This window comes from Lissotriton helveticus (genome assembly GCF_964261635.1).
Source record: "Lissotriton helveticus chromosome 1_1 unlocalized genomic scaffold, aLisHel1.1 SUPER_1_unloc_7, whole genome shotgun sequence".
Lineage (NCBI taxonomy): Eukaryota > Metazoa > Chordata > Amphibia > Caudata > Salamandridae > Lissotriton > Lissotriton helveticus.
The window spans coordinates 1,071,416-1,088,495 of NW_027611714.1; the positions used below are offsets into that span (position 1 = coordinate 1,071,416).

At 44.1% G+C, this 17,080-nt stretch overlaps 2 protein-coding genes across 2 annotated transcripts in view; both read left to right on the plus strand.

Moving 5' to 3' along the window:
* The window catches only part of LOC144806426 (uncharacterized), a 557,808-nt gene that overhangs the window by 12,454 nt on the left and 528,274 nt on the right, over positions 1-17,080 (plus strand). The gene's annotated exons all lie outside the window — the stretch shown is intronic.
* On the plus strand, positions 964-4,063 carry LOC144806429 (uncharacterized). The gene has a single exon (XM_078672797.1). It carries the CDS (start codon positions 1,149-1,151, stop codon positions 2,397-2,399), a length of 1,251 nt encoding a protein of 416 aa, XP_078528923.1. The 5' UTR covers positions 964-1,148; the 3' UTR covers positions 2,400-4,063.

Sequence of the window (17,080 nt, forward strand, 5' to 3'; positions counted from 1 at the left end):
ATCCTTCCTTTTCTGACTTTACATGCGTGGTGCACCGTGCAATACCCATACAAAGTGGGAAAAGCTTTCCCTCGTGTCTAGTATTTTGTACAGGAAGGGTATACGTCCTGTACAAAAACCTTTGCTGGGCTCACACACACACATCCTAGTGCTCTTGTGCTAAGGTGTGTGCATGGCGCAGGGCCGCTGTAATCAGTGCCAGCGCAAGGGAAAGGGAAGGAGAGAGCCATATCTTTGAAAATATGGTGCTTTCCTGCTCCCTCCCTGTCGAGCATCGCAGCCTCGCCGGGTGAGGGGGAGGGCTGCGCTGCATTGCATGGAGATTTGGTAAATCTCCCCCGAAATGTCTTTTACAAACAGTTAACTTTGTGAATTATAATTCCAATATGTTTCAATTTAGTAATTTTAAATATCTTTACATCCAACAGAAAACAAGCCTTGAATGTATGAATTGACCATCAATAATGAAGCGAATGCTGTAAATCTTCAATAATAGCAGAAATAATGAGCTACAGTATTCAGGAAAACATCAGCGCAGTTGGCGACAGAGGAACCTGCACACAAACTGACAGATCCCGGATGAAGCATCAAGGGCAGTTCAGTGATTGTAAGAGTCTGAGCTGTGCACCTCCACGCCACAAGACGAAGAAATGACCGTAGGAAAATTAAGGCAACAACAATAACAAACCTCCTCCTGTATAAACAGGTGTCCAACACCAGCTTTGATCATGGGATCGGTATGGTGAGATTACCGCAGTGCTCTGTTTTCTAATATGATGACAAGCCATCATTCCCTGCTCTAGGTGAATTGTAAACTGTTTCTGGCCAAACAACAGTAACCAGAGAAGAGCACAACAGAGTGGAGCCAGACAACTGACGGGTAAAGGAAAGTGGAGTTCTTGTATCTACAATACAACAGACTGTTCCGATTTGCACCGGCCAGAAGGAAGATACATCTTTACCCGCAAGCGTGCATAGCCATAATCCAATCTAAAGGCCCAATCGGCTCTACAGAGACACCTTCTACATATTAGGACTGTGGCAAATATTTGGTGGCTATTGCATTTTATTGTTAAAACAGAAATCAAACGTGCAAAATACTGCACACATATAAAGTGTGTGAGAAAAACACAAGTGCTTTATCAGCCATGTCGGCCCATCAGGAAATGCAGTCATGGGATGTAGACAAATATATACCCGACCCACAGACACTAACCAAGAAAAAAGAATCATACACATGCAGCAAGAGCTTTAGTTTATCATCACTATGCAAGCGTCATCAGCAAACCTACACAGGAGAAAACCCATTCAAGTGCAGTGAATGTGCAAAGAGCTTTGGTCAGTTATCAATCCTACAGAAACATCAGTGTACACACACAAGGGGAAAGCCATATCATTGCAGTGAATGTGGGAAGTGCTTTAGTCATTTATCAAACCTTCAAAGACATCAGCGAATACACCCAGGGGAAAAGCCATTCAAGTGCAGTGAATGTGTCAAGAGCTTTAGTAGGTTATCAGAACTACAAAGACACCAGCGAACACACACGGGGGAAAAGCCATTCATGTGCAGTGAATGTGTCAAGAGCTTTAGTAGGTTTTCAGAACTACAAAGACACCAACGAACACACACAGGGGAAAAGCCATTCAAGTGCAGTGAATGTGTAAAGAGCTTTAGTCGGTTATCAAGCCTTCAAAGACATAATCAAACACACACAGGGGAAAAGCCATTCAAGTGCAGTGAATGTGGGAAGAGCTTTAGTCATTTATCAAACCTTCAAATCCATCAGCGAACACACACAGGGGAAAAACCATTCAAGTGCAGTGAATGTGCAAAGTGCTTTAGTCTGTTATCACAACTTCAAGCACATCAGCGAACACACACAGGGGAAAAACCATTCAAGTGCAGTGAATGTGCAAAGTGCTTTAGTCTGTTATCACACCTTCAAAGACATCAGCGAACACACACAGGGGAAAAACCATTCAAGTGCAGTGAATGTGCAAAGAGCTTTAGTCGGTTATCATACATTCAAAGTCATCAGCGAACACACACGGGGGAAAAACCATTCAAGTGCAATGACTGTGGGAAGAGCTTTAGTCAGTTATCAAACCTTCAAAGACATCAGCGAACTCACACAGGGGAGAAACCATTCAAGTGCAGTGAATGTGCAAAGAGCTTTAGTCGGTTATCACAAATTCAAAGTCATCAGCGAACACACACCGGGGAAAAACCATTCAAGTGCAATGACTGTGGGAAGAGCTTTAGTCAGTTATCAACCCTACGAAAACATCAACAAACACACACAGGGGGAAAGCCACTCAAGCGCAATGAATGTGGGAAGAGCTTTAGTCGACGATCAGAGCTACAAAGTCATCAGCGAACACACAGGGGGAAAACATAGAAGGGCACTGAAAGTGAGAAGGGCTTTTGTCAATATTCGATCCCACACAGCCCTCAGTGAATACACTCCTTCATTTAACTCACATGGAAATAATCCTAGAGATGCAGAGATTCCGGAAAGAATTTAAGAACATCAAAAATAATATTGACCCGTCTAAGGACATAGACAAGAGCAGAACAGTGCAGTTATTGTGAGAGGAATGAATTACGGAAAAAGATCAAATTCAAATTATGTATGACATTAAAATACCAATGATAGAAGACCTGAATAGCAGTAAAGAAGAAAAACAGATAACGGTATTTGCAGAATTATAATAGTGTTTGTTTCCAGAGATTGTTCACTTCCGTACACAAAGCAAAGCAACATGATGTATCAGGATACACAATGGGAGACAAGCACATTGTGGACTAAAAGAAAAGAAACATTCTTGATTTTTATTTGGTGATGAAGAGATACAAAGAAAAACATTCAATTGCATCTGATCACACTACCTGTAAAAGCAACACTGAACAATACTGGGACTAACAACGGTACTTTCACCTAACTTGTCAGATTAAAACCTGTAAACCCAACGCATCCAGAGTGGACATGTTGTCAGGGCTCTGGAGATGGAAGCTTCATTGGTAAAATGTATGTATTACTATTAACAAATGCCACTACAGTATATGTAATGAACTAAAGTGAAGCACAGGTGTTCAAGAAATAACCTATTTTTAGATATAAAAGAGCATATACCTTGTTTTTAAGTAACGCTTGCTGCACCTTTTACACACTGTTATCGGTTGATGGATCAGCTTGTGCATCGGGCCTTAAAACTAAGTGTGACCCGTGGCTCCTCCCCGACTTGGCTATCCCTATTCATTTTGTGCCTTGCCAAACTCTACTTTTTACCAGAATTGAGCCACTGTAAGCAGCAGACTCTGTTTGAAGAATGTGTGAAATAGCGAAAACCCACAGCATAAGCATATATGTGCCAGGACAATCAGTTGCACTCACAGCAACTTGTTTTCCACACTTGATTGTCCCTTGTCCTCAAATGTTCTGAAGGATTTGTTGTATGAATGCCAGAAGTGGCAGTGACATTCATGAAGCTAAAGCTAACAGGAGTGTGTGGGAGATAGAGAGGGGGAGAGATAAAGAGAGCGAGAGAGACAAAGAAAGGGGGAGAAAAAGAAAGAGAAATGGAAGGAGAGGGAACAGCCGGTGATTTGTATTCACCTAAAAATAGAAGAAGCAGCCGAATACATGTCAGTGTGTGACATCACCAGAGAAACAGGCTGAATGCCTGTCAATTTATATATTTATTTTTAATACCTATAGACCCATGTCATGCCAATAAACAGGGCACAAGTAAGAAAAATAGTGAAGGAGCCCATTATCATATGCAAATCCAAATGACGTCACAAGTAGTGACGTCACAAGAAGTGATGTTAGGCCCATATAATAATTTTCACGTGAAAGGTCGACGGCCTGTTTTAAAAACAAAAAACAAGAAACATAAAATGTAAAAATATGTTTTTGGTTTCCGTTATTATACATCATGTGTTTTTCCCACTATCAGTTTTTAATTAAACTCGGAAATGACTGAAAGTGTAAATATTTTTAAACAGATATGTGGAACTTGGAAATTACATTTTTAAACAGTTTTCAACGAATAAATAAAATGTGCTCTTAATTTGCGTTTGTTTCCTGACGTTGTTCTTTATCCAGCCCCTAAGCCCCAAAGTGTTTCACATTTATAGTGTATTAAGCAAAAGAAGGGACAATTTTGTCTAGTTCTCTGTTCCTCTTGTGCGCAACTCACACAAACAAACACTCAGATGCCTGTGTCTGCAGTGCTGGGGCACAAAGTATCAATTACCAGTCGCAGGCTAAGGAGCTAGGTGGAACTGAGTCTCGTTTCCAGATAATAGGGGGGGACCCCATCAAACTGTGTCGACCCTCGACTTATGCCTTGCTGATGAAGTGAATTTGAATGATTTAAGATGAATTGAAATGAGAGAAAGAGAAGAAGAGAGTGAGGTGCAGGATATAGTAAAAAAAAAAATGAAAAAAGAGACACATGACTTTACCCTGTTCTGTGAACAAGCATTTTACGTTAACAAGTTGTGAAGTGCGTTGTGAACAGGCTGCCCCCCCCCCTTTGTATGTAAATGAGCTTCTGTGACCAGACACCCCAGGGTCCCAGCTCTTCTAGCGCGGATGATAATGTGAGCACTGTAAGGTAATCACAAACAAGGGATATATTGAGAAATAATCGGCTTCCAGGTCATACAGCTGTGGATATGTAGGTCTTTATTAGTTTATTTTAATTTACTTTAGTTTTCAGCAATTATCCAGGTTACTTTTTCTCAGTATATTGCTTTATATCGCTCTTTGCTCTCCATCAGTTAAACGTGAGGTTTGATGTAGGATTTGTTGTTAGTGTCCCTAGACCATGTCGTAATCCCTTTGTCCTCGATTTTTCTGCATGTGTTTTGTCCACACACTGGTCTAGGGTGGGCCTTCTCAAGGTAGAAGGCACTGTAATAGGAATAATAAATCAGACATATATGAAATTGTATGTAAACAAATATTTTCCTTTCAGTTATCAGGCACCACGAGACTCACATCTACACATGTAATTGAGCACCAGACTAAAGTGACTACTCCCTATATAAATATGTGCCATTAGTATTCGGGGTGATGGTTCAGCTGATACGCACAGCAAATAAAGTTTCTGGGATTGCGCGCATTGGCCTAAATTTTAATTGCTGAAGTTTCACACAGTTTTACTGATGCGCACAGCTTAGAAGGTTTGTGGATATTGCGCACTGTGGGCAGATCACTGAAGTTCACCCTTAAGTAGTAACTAGGTCAAAACAGTACGTACAACATGCAAAATGTCATTGCCCCTCCCTTCTTGTTGACATCTCCAGGAGTTCCTCCTCTCTCGTGGAAGGAGGTTTTCACACATTATGCTCGTGTCTGTGGCACTTCCTTAAGCACAGAGAGGAAAGCCTCATTGTTAATTCATTGTTTGGGCTCTGAGGGACAAGAATTCTTTGAACATCTTCCTAAACTCTCTGATAGTGACTCTGTCACTCTTAATGAATACGAGATCTGCTTCAAAAAGTTGTCTTGCACTACCTCCCCAAAGTGAGTACTGTCCTTCAGCGATATCACTTCGGGAGAAGGATGCAAAGGCAGGATAAGTCAGTCGAACAGTACATAACTACCTTGCACAAATTGGCTTTCACATGCAATTTTGGTGCAGCTTTAGAGGAGCGCTTAAGAGGTCAGTTCATGTTGGGATGCGCCCTCGACAAAATGAGAGACGCCCTGTGGCAAAAAGACATGCCATCTCTTCAAGAAGTGCTGACCATAGCCAAAAGTCACAAGCATTCAAAAGCGTGTGTTGATATTATGCACAAAGACAGTTCAGGTGATAAAAAGGAGAACATTAATGTCAAGGTGCTGGTGGATAGATTAGTTAAACCCAAATCGAGCACCACTTCAAAATCCTTTAACACAAATAATTTTCTGGGGAAGTGCTTCAGGTGTGGCAACCCTGCCCATGTGGCCAAATTTAAAGACTGCCCAGGTTGGAAGGCCATGTGAAAAACTTGTGAGAGAAAAGGTCACGTCTCAAAGAGCTGCAGAATGGGCAACGAGCATTAAAAAGTCAGGGAAGTTGATCTTTATGAAGAAGATTTGGAAGGAATCAATATTCTCCCAGTCACAGGGAATGCTAGTGATGGCCCTCAGGAGCTAGTTTGATTAATGATGTTCCAGTGAGCATGCTCTTTGACTCTGGGGCCAAGATACCGCTAGTCCCCAAGACACTTTATGAGCATAATCTGCTGGGCATAGTCACCCTGTTGAAGCCAGACATTAGACCAAAAGGTTAAGGTGGGGTGACTATTGAGTTGCTGGGTTATTTCTGGGGCACAATTGACTTCAAAGGGAGAGTCATCACTGGTAAAATCTATGTCTTGTAGAAGTGGGACTCGCTCATAAGTTGGTCCCATCAACATGATCTACATATCTGCCTTGATCCCAATGAGATCTGTCTGCCTAGAAGAATTACCACCAGTTAAGGTTGTTAGTAATGCTAATTGAGACTGGATCAAGGAATTCCCTGAGATCTTTGCTGGTGAACTGGGGTTGTCTCAACAACTATGTACATTGGATAAAGGTCAAATCCTATGCTGTTCCAAAAACAGTTAAGGTTAGGAATGCACCTGGTAAGTAAGGGAGAGCATGAAAGTTGAATTAGATAATCTCTTAGCCAAATGCATCATTCAAGAAGTTGAAGCAACAAAATGGGTCTCTCCTGTTGTTATGGCCCCAAAGCCAATGGGGAGGCCAGGCTTTGTGTCAGCTTGAGGGAGCTCAACAAAGCAGTTATTGATCATAATCCATTACGCAACATAACTAAAATGCTGTGTTCTCTTGAGGGTGCGAGGCATTTCCTTCCTTGGACTTGACCTCTGCCTATCACAAGGCCAGCCTTCACACCTTGTCAGAATATTCAGAATATTCACTCTTCTTCCCAGGACCTTACCTCCTGTGTAACACCCTTTGGTACCTTTAGATTTCTATGAATGCCTTTTGGACTGATTTCTGCAGCCTCATTTTTTCAGAGGGTGATGAAGGGAATTCTTCGAGGCCTTCAGGATGTCAAGGTGTACCCAGATGAGGTGCTCATCTTTGGCGTGGATTTTGAGGAGCATAACGGGATGTTGAGGTCAGTATTGAAGAAATTACGCGATGCTGACCTCACGCTTAGGGCTGACTAGTGCAAATTTGGTGTCAAAGTAATAGAGTACCTAGGGCATTTTGTGTCTGCTGCAGGCATCAAACCCAAATACTCATTGGTAAACACCCTTTGTAATTTGCGCACCCCTTTGAACAAAGAAGAGTTTGTAAACTTTCTGGCCATAGCTGAATTTTATCACAAGTTCATTCTGAACTTTGCAGGGAAAACCTCTTGTTTGAGGACTCTCCTCAAGAAGGGAGGCACATTTGTTTGGTCCAGGGGCTGTGAGGAAGAGTTTGAGTGCATTTAGAAACATCTGAATGAAGCCAGGTCGAAGGGGTTAGGAGCAGTTCTTTTGCAGATGCTTGATAGGGAGGATAAAGCCATTCTTTTCATCTGTAGGCCCTTGAGAGGTGCTGAATGCAACTGTTCTGTTGTAGAGAAAGAAGCTCTGGTTTCCCCTTTTTATACACACAAATAGTTTGTCTCTGAAGGCAGAGAGTTTCTGTACCTAGTCCAAACCAGTTCTGGGTGCATCCTGCCAGTGCACTACTTCTTCCTTTGTCAGGGTGGGCCAGGGTTACCAGACGCCCCACGGGAGGTGGAGACAGCATTGTGGAAGGTAGGCACAGCCTTATTCAGGGCCAGGTGCTACTCCTCCCACCACTCCCAATGCAGATAGGTCTATTCAGCCTTGTGCTGACTCACCCTGTCTCCTGGAGCCACCCCAGCCCCTTTCACTCCTCACAAACCAGACATGGAATACACAACCTAGCTGGGGCAGGCTTGGATGGTTAGGCCTAAGATGCACTTTACAAGCTGCTTCTGCGGGTGGCACAATCAGTGCTGCAAGCTTACCAGCAGCATTTGCCTTACAAGCCCTGGGCACATGCAGTGTACTGTACTAGGGACTGACGAGTAAACCAAATAAGACTTTCATGGCGTCCCTAATACATTACATCAATTTAACAATGGAAGCACTTGCACTGTGACACTGAATAGCAGTGGCACAGTGCCCAAAGCATCTAACCAGAAAAAACATATCAAAAACAGAGGAGACAACAGCGAAAAATGGAAGGGAGACTCACTTCAATGGTACCAGGTCTAACAGTGGGCAGTATTGAGAACTGGAAAGAGAGAAAGGGGTGATAAAAAAGAAAGATCTTGTATGATAAAAGGAGGTCTGTGAAGAGAACAAGTGGTCAAGATCAAGTCTCCCAGATCCAAATTCCGTTTAAGGTTATCAAGGTTCTCAAAAATGCAATAAAGACGAGTGACCGTAAAATTTAGAATTTAAGTTGAGTGGTGAAGTGTCAGGCTAGTGCTAGTTTTGATACTAGCACCACAACTGGTGGGCCTGATTCAGGCTCTGAGGTGGAAGAGCCTTTTGCACAAGAAAGGGGCTCTGGGCCACTTCGCTTGAAATGTATTCCCCGACGTTTGTGCAATTGTGTTTCTTAAAGTGAGCTCTTTCCCATTTCCCATGCACCCCAGTTTTCTCTTTGCCTATAAAATCGCTTTGTTGAGTTCTTCAAAGATCGTAACTGCATTCTCTATTATGTTCTTTGTATCCTTTGCATTCATTATTAATTTTCCTTTTATTTTCTTTAAGTTTAGAATGTGTTAGGGGGGAGAAGGTGTGACGTCCTGTGTCATAATATGGTATGTTATGTTATGGTATATGGGGCTTTCTAGAGCGCAGGTACACTGCCAGGTTTCTTGGCACTGTGAGAGTGAATCGATGAGTGCAGTTGTGGGCCTGAGATAGCTAGTTGTAGGCCGTAGTGAAAAGCCAGGTCTTTAGCTGTTGTATGACCCGCAGATAGTCTCCCTCAAGCGATGGATTCTGGGCACCATCAGGAGGTTCTGGTGCGAGGATCTCAAAGTCCGCTGAGGTAGATGTTTATTGATCAAAGAGATGAAGAATCTTGGGCCGGTGTCTTGAATAGCTTTGAAGAGTGTACAACCAGCTTTGAACAAGGCTCGTTGCTCCACTGGGAGCCAGTGGAGGTCTCTAAGCAGGGGGGTGATATGGCATCGCCTGTCCTTAAGATAGATGATCCTCGCCGCTTGATTTTGAATCATCTGCAATCGGTGTCTCTGGAATTGTGGGACTCCATTGTAGAGGACATTCCCATAATCAATTTTAGAAAGGATTAGGGCTAAGGCGATTTGGGTGATGGCTTTCTTACTAAAGAAGCGCCTGATCTTGCACAGTTTGCGCAATTGGACAAAGCATGCCGATGTCACTGAGCCAATTTGGGTGCTCACAGAGAGGTCGGCATCAATATGAAGACTAAGACTTTTTATAGCAGATTTAGGGATGGGTGCCTCTCCCAGATCGAGGGGCCAATAGGAGGGGGTCCAGTAGTCAGGATTGCTGTGGGGAACGATGATCTCAGTTTTTTCTGAGTTCAGCTCTAGTTGATTTTCATTCATCCATGCTTTGACATAGAGCATAGACCTCTTGACAAAATCCTTAGATTCTACAGAGTTGTCGAGGGTGAAAATAAGCTGCACGTGATCTGCGTAGTTGAAGATTTTCACACCCATCTGACGTAGACCTGAAATCAGGGGGCGTATATAGATATTAAATAAAATTGGCGAGAGTGAGGAACCCTGAGGAACGCCACAGTTCAGGTTTACCATTCTAGATTTGAAGGGTGAGAGCCACACTGACTGTTTACAGGCTTCCAGAAATGAGCTGACCCAAGCAAGGGCAGTGCCCAGGAGACCTTGTGCTCCAACAAGATTTTGTGGTTCGCTGTGTCAAATGCCGCAGAGAGGTCAAGGAGGATCAGAGCCTGAGTATGGCCCATGTCGACCTGTCCCTTGAGGTTGTCCTATACTGATAGAATCACTGCCTCAGTGGAGTGTGCGGGACGAAAACCTACCTGATGGCTATCCAAGAATTTAGTGGTTTCCAGAAAAGAGCTGAGGCGGGTAGCCACATGGGTCATCTGCACTTTGGCCGGGAAAGGGTGGAGAGAGATGGGTCTGTAGTTCTCCAGTTTATTGGGGTCTATGCCTTGCTTATTCTGAAGTAGAACGACCACTGCTTCTTTAAAAGTAAGTGGAACAATGCCAAGGGACAGTGAATGGTTCAGTAATTTAAGAAAGATATCGGGGAAGGACCGATAGACTGCTTTGGAGACATAGATGGGGCAATCCTCCATGGGTGAGCCTGATTTGATCTTAGCTACAAGGTCCAGGAAACGTTTCTTGTCCATTAAGGGAAGGGAGTTGAGAACACAGGGATTGGAAGCCTCCCTGTTGTTTTGGGGGTCACAGTTAGTGGGAGCAATGGAATTTTGAATTTTCTTCATTTTACCTAAGAAAAAGGAGTTCAGGTCATCGCAAAGTACCTGACTAGGCACAAACGATGGCGTGACACGGCTGGGGTTAGAAAGTTCTTTTAATATCTTGAAGATTTCTTTCGAGCCATTGTCAGAGTTGAGTACCCTATTCGTAAAGAAGGCTCTCTTGGCCTCCAGTATAGACGCCTTACATTGATGAAGAATGGTGGTGTAATCAAGTTTATCTTGTGCTTTGTAGGTTTTCCTCCACTTCCGCTTGGCTTGGCGTACTTGGAGTTTAATGTTTTTTAGATCTTTGCAAAACCATTTGGCCTTTTCATGCTGCCTAGGGCGGTAGGTTTTGGTCTGCAGAGGTACATGGAGATCGAAGGCCTTCTTTTACCAATCGGTAATCTCACTCTCCCAGTTATCAGGATTGCCTTCTGGTACCGACTGCTCCCTAGACAGAGTTTCTACTAGTTTATCCAGCTCAACCCGATTCCAGTTTCTAAAAGTGCTTTTTGAGTGTGAGGGATTAGAGTTCAGTGGGGGGCAAGCAGATTAAAACTGATGATATAGTGATCAGGCCAAAAGCAGGGTAGTACTGCCAGGTTAGTCAAGTTAACATTGATGGACCACATTTGATCAAGGGTGTGGCCCTTAATGTGCGTAGGGGTATCAATGTGTTGAGTAAGGTTTAGACAGGCAAGTGACTCAGAATGCTCTCTGGAAGATTTTCCCTCGTCAGTCTCATTAGCCCAGTAGTTCAGGTCACCTATAATCATTATTTTGTCATAGTCAGTGATCAAAGATGCAATGTGATTAGCAAGGGTCTTGGGGAAGTCAGGCATTGTTGCGGGGGTCTGTATAATATATGAAAAATAAGCGTGCTACTGTATAAAGTAAATGTAATTACAAAAGAATCCACTGATGGAATTACCAGGTGAGACAGGGCAGAGGCGAGAAGTTCTTTTTTTATAATTGCAACCACTCCTCTCCATCTCTTCCCTAGCGGCCTGTCTCTACGTAGGATATAATAATTATCGGGGAGGGCTGCCAGGATGTCAGGTGATGACTCAGTAAGTAGAAGGCAATCCGGTGCGTTCGTTCGTTTAAGTGACATATCACACAGCAGCATAAAATACATAAATGACTCAGGACCCCTTATGTACGGGGACATGTGTCAGATCCGCCTCCGTGGGCTATAACCATGATTTAGTAAAGGCCCGCACCTGAAGAGTTCCTAATCTGAACATGAGATATAAAGATATAAAGCCATTTTCTCAGCAGGGAACAGCATGTCCAATATTTCTTTTTAACCAGTTCTAGTGTTGCCTTATTCATCAGTTTCAGATTATTCTATTTCTCTACTCAACTAGTGTATGTTAGAATGTTCTCAGCGTGCTTGAACCAGGGTAAACTATTGTAATCCTGCATCGGCGCTGTTCCTGCGGGACCATTCTATATGATGCAAAGGATAGATTTGACCACACTCGCATCCATTATCTTATGGGGTGAGATCCTCCGGTGAACCCCAGCTCAGCTCTTAAAACTTTCATTGGGGTTCCAGGACCCAGGTTTAGTACATGTCACATGAAGATGTTTCCCAGTTTAAGAAGAGCCTGAACTGTCGTAAAATCCCACAGTTCAGAACCATAAGGGCAGGCCACCCGTGCATTTGTCTTGATTGCGTCAGTGCTAGTTTTATTGGTCTCTTGCTGCTTGAGTTAGCAAAATGTAGAATAGTGGCGTCAAGTTTGTTTCCGCCTTCACCCGATGAGCTTTCCAATATAAATGGTCATCCATTCGTATGCAGAGGTAGTCATGTTTTAAGTTGGTTTACCATTAATCCTGAATGTCAACAATACCTTTGATTTAGGAATAATTATCATATATTTTTCTCTTTATTGAATATTAACTTCTGTACCTTACAAAATAGCTCGAAGCCTTCCAAAAGTTGATGCATTGATTTTTCAGTATGCGCTAATATTACTGTATCATTTGCAACCACCGGGATAGGAATATTCTCCTTCTCCAATATCGGAACATCAAGACGAAAATTCCAGAGAGAATCAGTTCCACTGATGTGAATGTTGAATAAATCTGGGGCAAGTACGCAACCCTGCCCAACGCCAATGGTTATTTCAAACTTCTTTGTGCATTCTTCTTTTACACCAAATCTTACTCTGGAATGATTGCCGCCGCAGATCCTTTCAGATACTAAAATCGTTGCTTGGGAACCTCCTTCCTCCAGAAGACTCCGAAGGACGGAGCGGTGATAGAATAGAATGCTGTTTTTAGGTCTCTGAAGACCAAGTTGAGTGGGGAGTTTCCAGGGACACAAACTCCATACAGATCATGTACAATCTCAGAGCCGGGTCGATTCTACTTTGGCCATTTCAGGATCCAGCCTGAGGGTTAGAGAGAATATTGTTTTCCTCTGTCCAGGTCTCGAGTCGGGACTGTAAGAGTTTCCCAAAGATTTTTCCAATGTTGCCTAATTGGGAAATTAGCCGATAGTTGGAGGGGTCATCTCTCCCCCCTTTCTTGTGAATCACCACAGTTATGGAAGACTTCCATGATTCTGGACCCACACCAAGAGTCATTACAGTGGAAAATAACTCTGTTAAAGACCCTGAAGCACTGAACGTCTGAACTGGCCCTCCCTCCTCTCCTCTGAATCCATGCAATAACGCTTAGTGAAGGTGTGGAGGAGGGAAGCCCATGTCACCGTACAGTAAATCTCAGTAACAGGAACACCCCTGACAAGTGCTGATGCAGAGGACCCTGGGGGCATATTAGCAAGGGCGATATCGCCGCTTTAGTTGGACATTTTCCCCCTAAAGCGGTGATATTTCTATCGCCCTATTAGCAAGCTGTCGCTAACAGCAGTTAGCGACAGCTTATAGCCGATAGCTACAGGTTTGGGGCCCGCTTTGCATGTCAGCGATATTTATCGCTAATGACACGCAAAGTGGGCGCTCCCAAACTGTTAGCGACTGAAAACAGTCGCTAACACAGCTATCGCCTATTATCAAGGCAGGCGAAGCGATAAAAAAAATTGAGCTAAACGCGATTATCGCTAGAATCCAACGCCTGCTAAAAAGTTGACTTACCTCTATAGTCAATGGGGGGTGGATTATCACATTAAGCACCCATTGGCGTTAATGCAAGAATATCGCTGGATTTCCAGTGATATTCTTGCATTGAGCTGCTATCGCCGGATATTTTATCGCATTGGAGATAAACGTTGGTAACAGCACGTTATCTCTGCGATAATATCCGTCGATAGCAAGCGGTAAAAAAAAGAATGCACTAAGCGCATTTAGCTATAAATATCATTACTCCTTGATAATATGCCCCTCTGTTCTGGAGGACTGAGCGTGGATTCCCTTAGTCAGTTCCTTTGTGATGCAAAAGATGATGCAATGAGATAAGGTCCTCTTCTGGGTAGAGGTACCCTTCTTGCAGCCTCTACAGTCCGCACCTAGGGTCAATATAAAAATAGACTTCCTTTTGGGGCTCTTACTGAGATGATCTCGCCTCCTATGGGGGTAGAAGGTGGGAAGGGTGACAGATCGCCTCAGAAGGAAAGAGGTCACCACCTTAAGAACGAGAGGCGATGTAGTTCTGAGGAATAATTCCTCCAGGAAGAAGCATGTGAAGGGCGGCCGCACGCTCAGTGCCTGTAACTTACTGATGTGCCGCAACGAAGTGATGCTATAAAGAGAACAAAGGTATACCCAAACTGCTTGAGCAGGAACCTGGGGGAACAGCAGATAACAAGTAGCAATTCTTCGCTGTAGACTAAAGATGTGAACAGCTGCTCATGTGAATAAAGATGTGAGGGGTCTGAAGAACCGGAATAACCCATAGGGTCTCAGCAGCAGGGGAACAGCTCAAATCTCCCATACCCTTCATACGTAGTAAAAGGAGACACAGGAGCCTTCATCTGCAGGAGGAACCCAGATTTATTACAATAGCCCGGGCTATGGAACAGAGTCCAAAGCCAGTCAAAGACATGACAAAGGAGGTTGCTACTTAAATCCGTAGCTAACAAGCCTTTTATACATTTCATACTCCAGCCTTTTGGCTGCAAGACCATTGTTCAATCAGAGCAGTGTTTATTGTTGATTAGCCGTGTCCAGGTGTTGTTTGCAGCTAGTGACCTGATCAAGGTAAAGCACACAGTCAAATGTTGGTTCTGCTTTGATCGGGGCTTGGTTTCCTCATGTTTCTTTGCCCAGTCGCCTTGATCAAAAGCCCCGGCTTTACGAGCCATTCTCCGATTGTTCTGGATGAAAATGCGGCAATCAGACCTTGTCCAGACAACCTGACCATGGTGTCAGGGATGTTTGTCAGGCTGGGAGCAGGAACAGGGAAATGGATCATTTACTCGGGGTGAGGGCCATGTTGCTCTTTGACGGACTGCAGAGAACGGGGGTTAGGTGGGCGACAGTCTCTGGGCAGAAATGCAGGCCTGCAAGAAATGGGTTTTTATCGTGGTGGTTGAATTTCTTTCGTATATCAAGGAAAAACAACCAAGTGGGTCCTGTGGAAGTGTTTGCCATGAGATGGCAAGGCAAAAATCAGTGGAGTCCTGTAAAAAGGATTGTCGTTCAAAAATACATTTCCTCAGACCGTCCTTTTGCCTTAGAGTGGCAAATACTTTATGAAATGTCAATGTTCATAAGCCCATCTGTTTCTTGCTGGACCATTACCATCATGTTGGTGTTGTGAATGCTTGATTGTGGAGGCTTGATGGTCTGGGCACACATAGTACAGAGCACTGGCAGACACTGTGAACACAGACAGCAGGAGACCAGGACAGCTACTCCTAGGGCAGGGAAGATGAGGACCCTCCAACCTCACTGGGAGAGAAAGCCCCAGATCCAGCCGGTGAGGGACCAGTTGCCTTCATCCAGATGCACTTCAGAAGAGAGATGATGCAGACGTTGGATGGCATCGTACACTGTAGGTGTGTTGTCCGGGATATACACGCAGCAGCTGGAGCAGATCAATTTACATACGCCACCACGATCAGCCAGGATGACGTCCAGGACCATGCGGTTTTGGAGCATTATGAGGCGGTCTGCCTGCAGCTCCGCATTGATGTTGGAGAGGGCACCAGCTGTTACTGTGATGGTGGCCTCAAGGACCCTGGTTAGTCCTCGGATAGCTCGACTGTTTGCCATGGGGCCCCAGAATGGGAGCATACTTTTGAAGAAATCCCCAGCTTCCTGGCCTGCTGTATCTTCGGCTGATATGACACCCCTACGCGAGCGGCGCAGGGTGCCCTTCATTGTCAGATGGTAACCTCCATGGGTGGAATATGTTGGTGGAAGGAGGAAGGCCAGATAGCAGGTACCAGACCAGTTACGGGGGAGCCAAGTGTAGGCGGCAGTTCCACAGCTAAAGTAGGTGTTGGGGGATGCCACCAACTTCGGAGGAGATGTGGAGTTCAGTGTCTTAGTGATGTCACATATACTGGTGCCAACTGTCTTAGTCCCTAGGCCACAGCTTTCCAAACTGTGTGGCGCGACACATTACTGTGTCGCGCCCCAGACGTTGGTGTGTCGCGGGATGAGATGAGAGGACTTCTGCCGGCAATCGGCAGAGTCGAGCTGCAGGGCTCTTAGAAGGGGTGAAACAACAGCAAAGCCCCATTAACATGCACAAGGTCTTTAAAGACCTGTGGAGTGCTCGGGTGCGGCTGTGAGCGGTCCCGGGATGCCACACACGACGGGGGGGGGGATTGAGTGGGGACTGAAGCCCTTTGATGCCAATGGGGGGCATTGCATCATCTGCATTATTTGTTGATCCTGCTCTCTTTCTGTGTATTATAGTTCCTACAGGCAAGTTGAAGTATAATTGTAATACAATTTATTATTAATGTGATTTTGTCCAACATTCCACCTTATCTTTTGAATATCCCCTCTCTCTGACTTTGCTCCTACGGTACCTATTTTCCTCCCCTCCCAACTATTGCCAGTGGGACTTTAAATCATCTTTAGCAATTCCTGCCAAATTCCTGTTGTAGTTTAGGGTTGAGTAATTTTGAGGACCCGGGGGTCATCCTGAGGCATTCTATTGTAACCTTGCAGCTCCTCCATAGCATCCTTCCTCCTGTGTTGTATTTAGATATAAGGTTCCCAATTAGTATTTTCAAATTGGCAACTTCTTCCATCAGTACATCTAGTCTCTGCACTAGCACTGCTATCAGCTGAGTATTGTTAATATTTTGTGCCCTTTCAGCCAATGGTTCGTGCTCGCTAAGAGAACCGGGGTTTGTTTTTATTTAAGCTTGTTGGTTAATATGTTGTGGGCGCAAAATGTGGTTAGGATTTTGAGATAAAAATGGAATGCTTCCATCATCTAACAATGTTGCAGAGGCTAGTGGTGAATACTTATTTGAACATGTTATTGTTGGTGTACCCTCCTTGCCTCTGACACTACAGTTGAGCCCTCTACAGCTATTTGGTTTAATTCCTGTAACATTTCTGGGTCTTATGTTCACTATTCAATAGTGACTCGACTTCTTCTATCAATTCATCAATCTTTTCAAGAGTGCAATTCTCAGCTGCATTTTTCCTTATTGTTGGTGATTTCCCCTTTTCCGGGCCCTCTGTGGCTTTCTGCGTGCA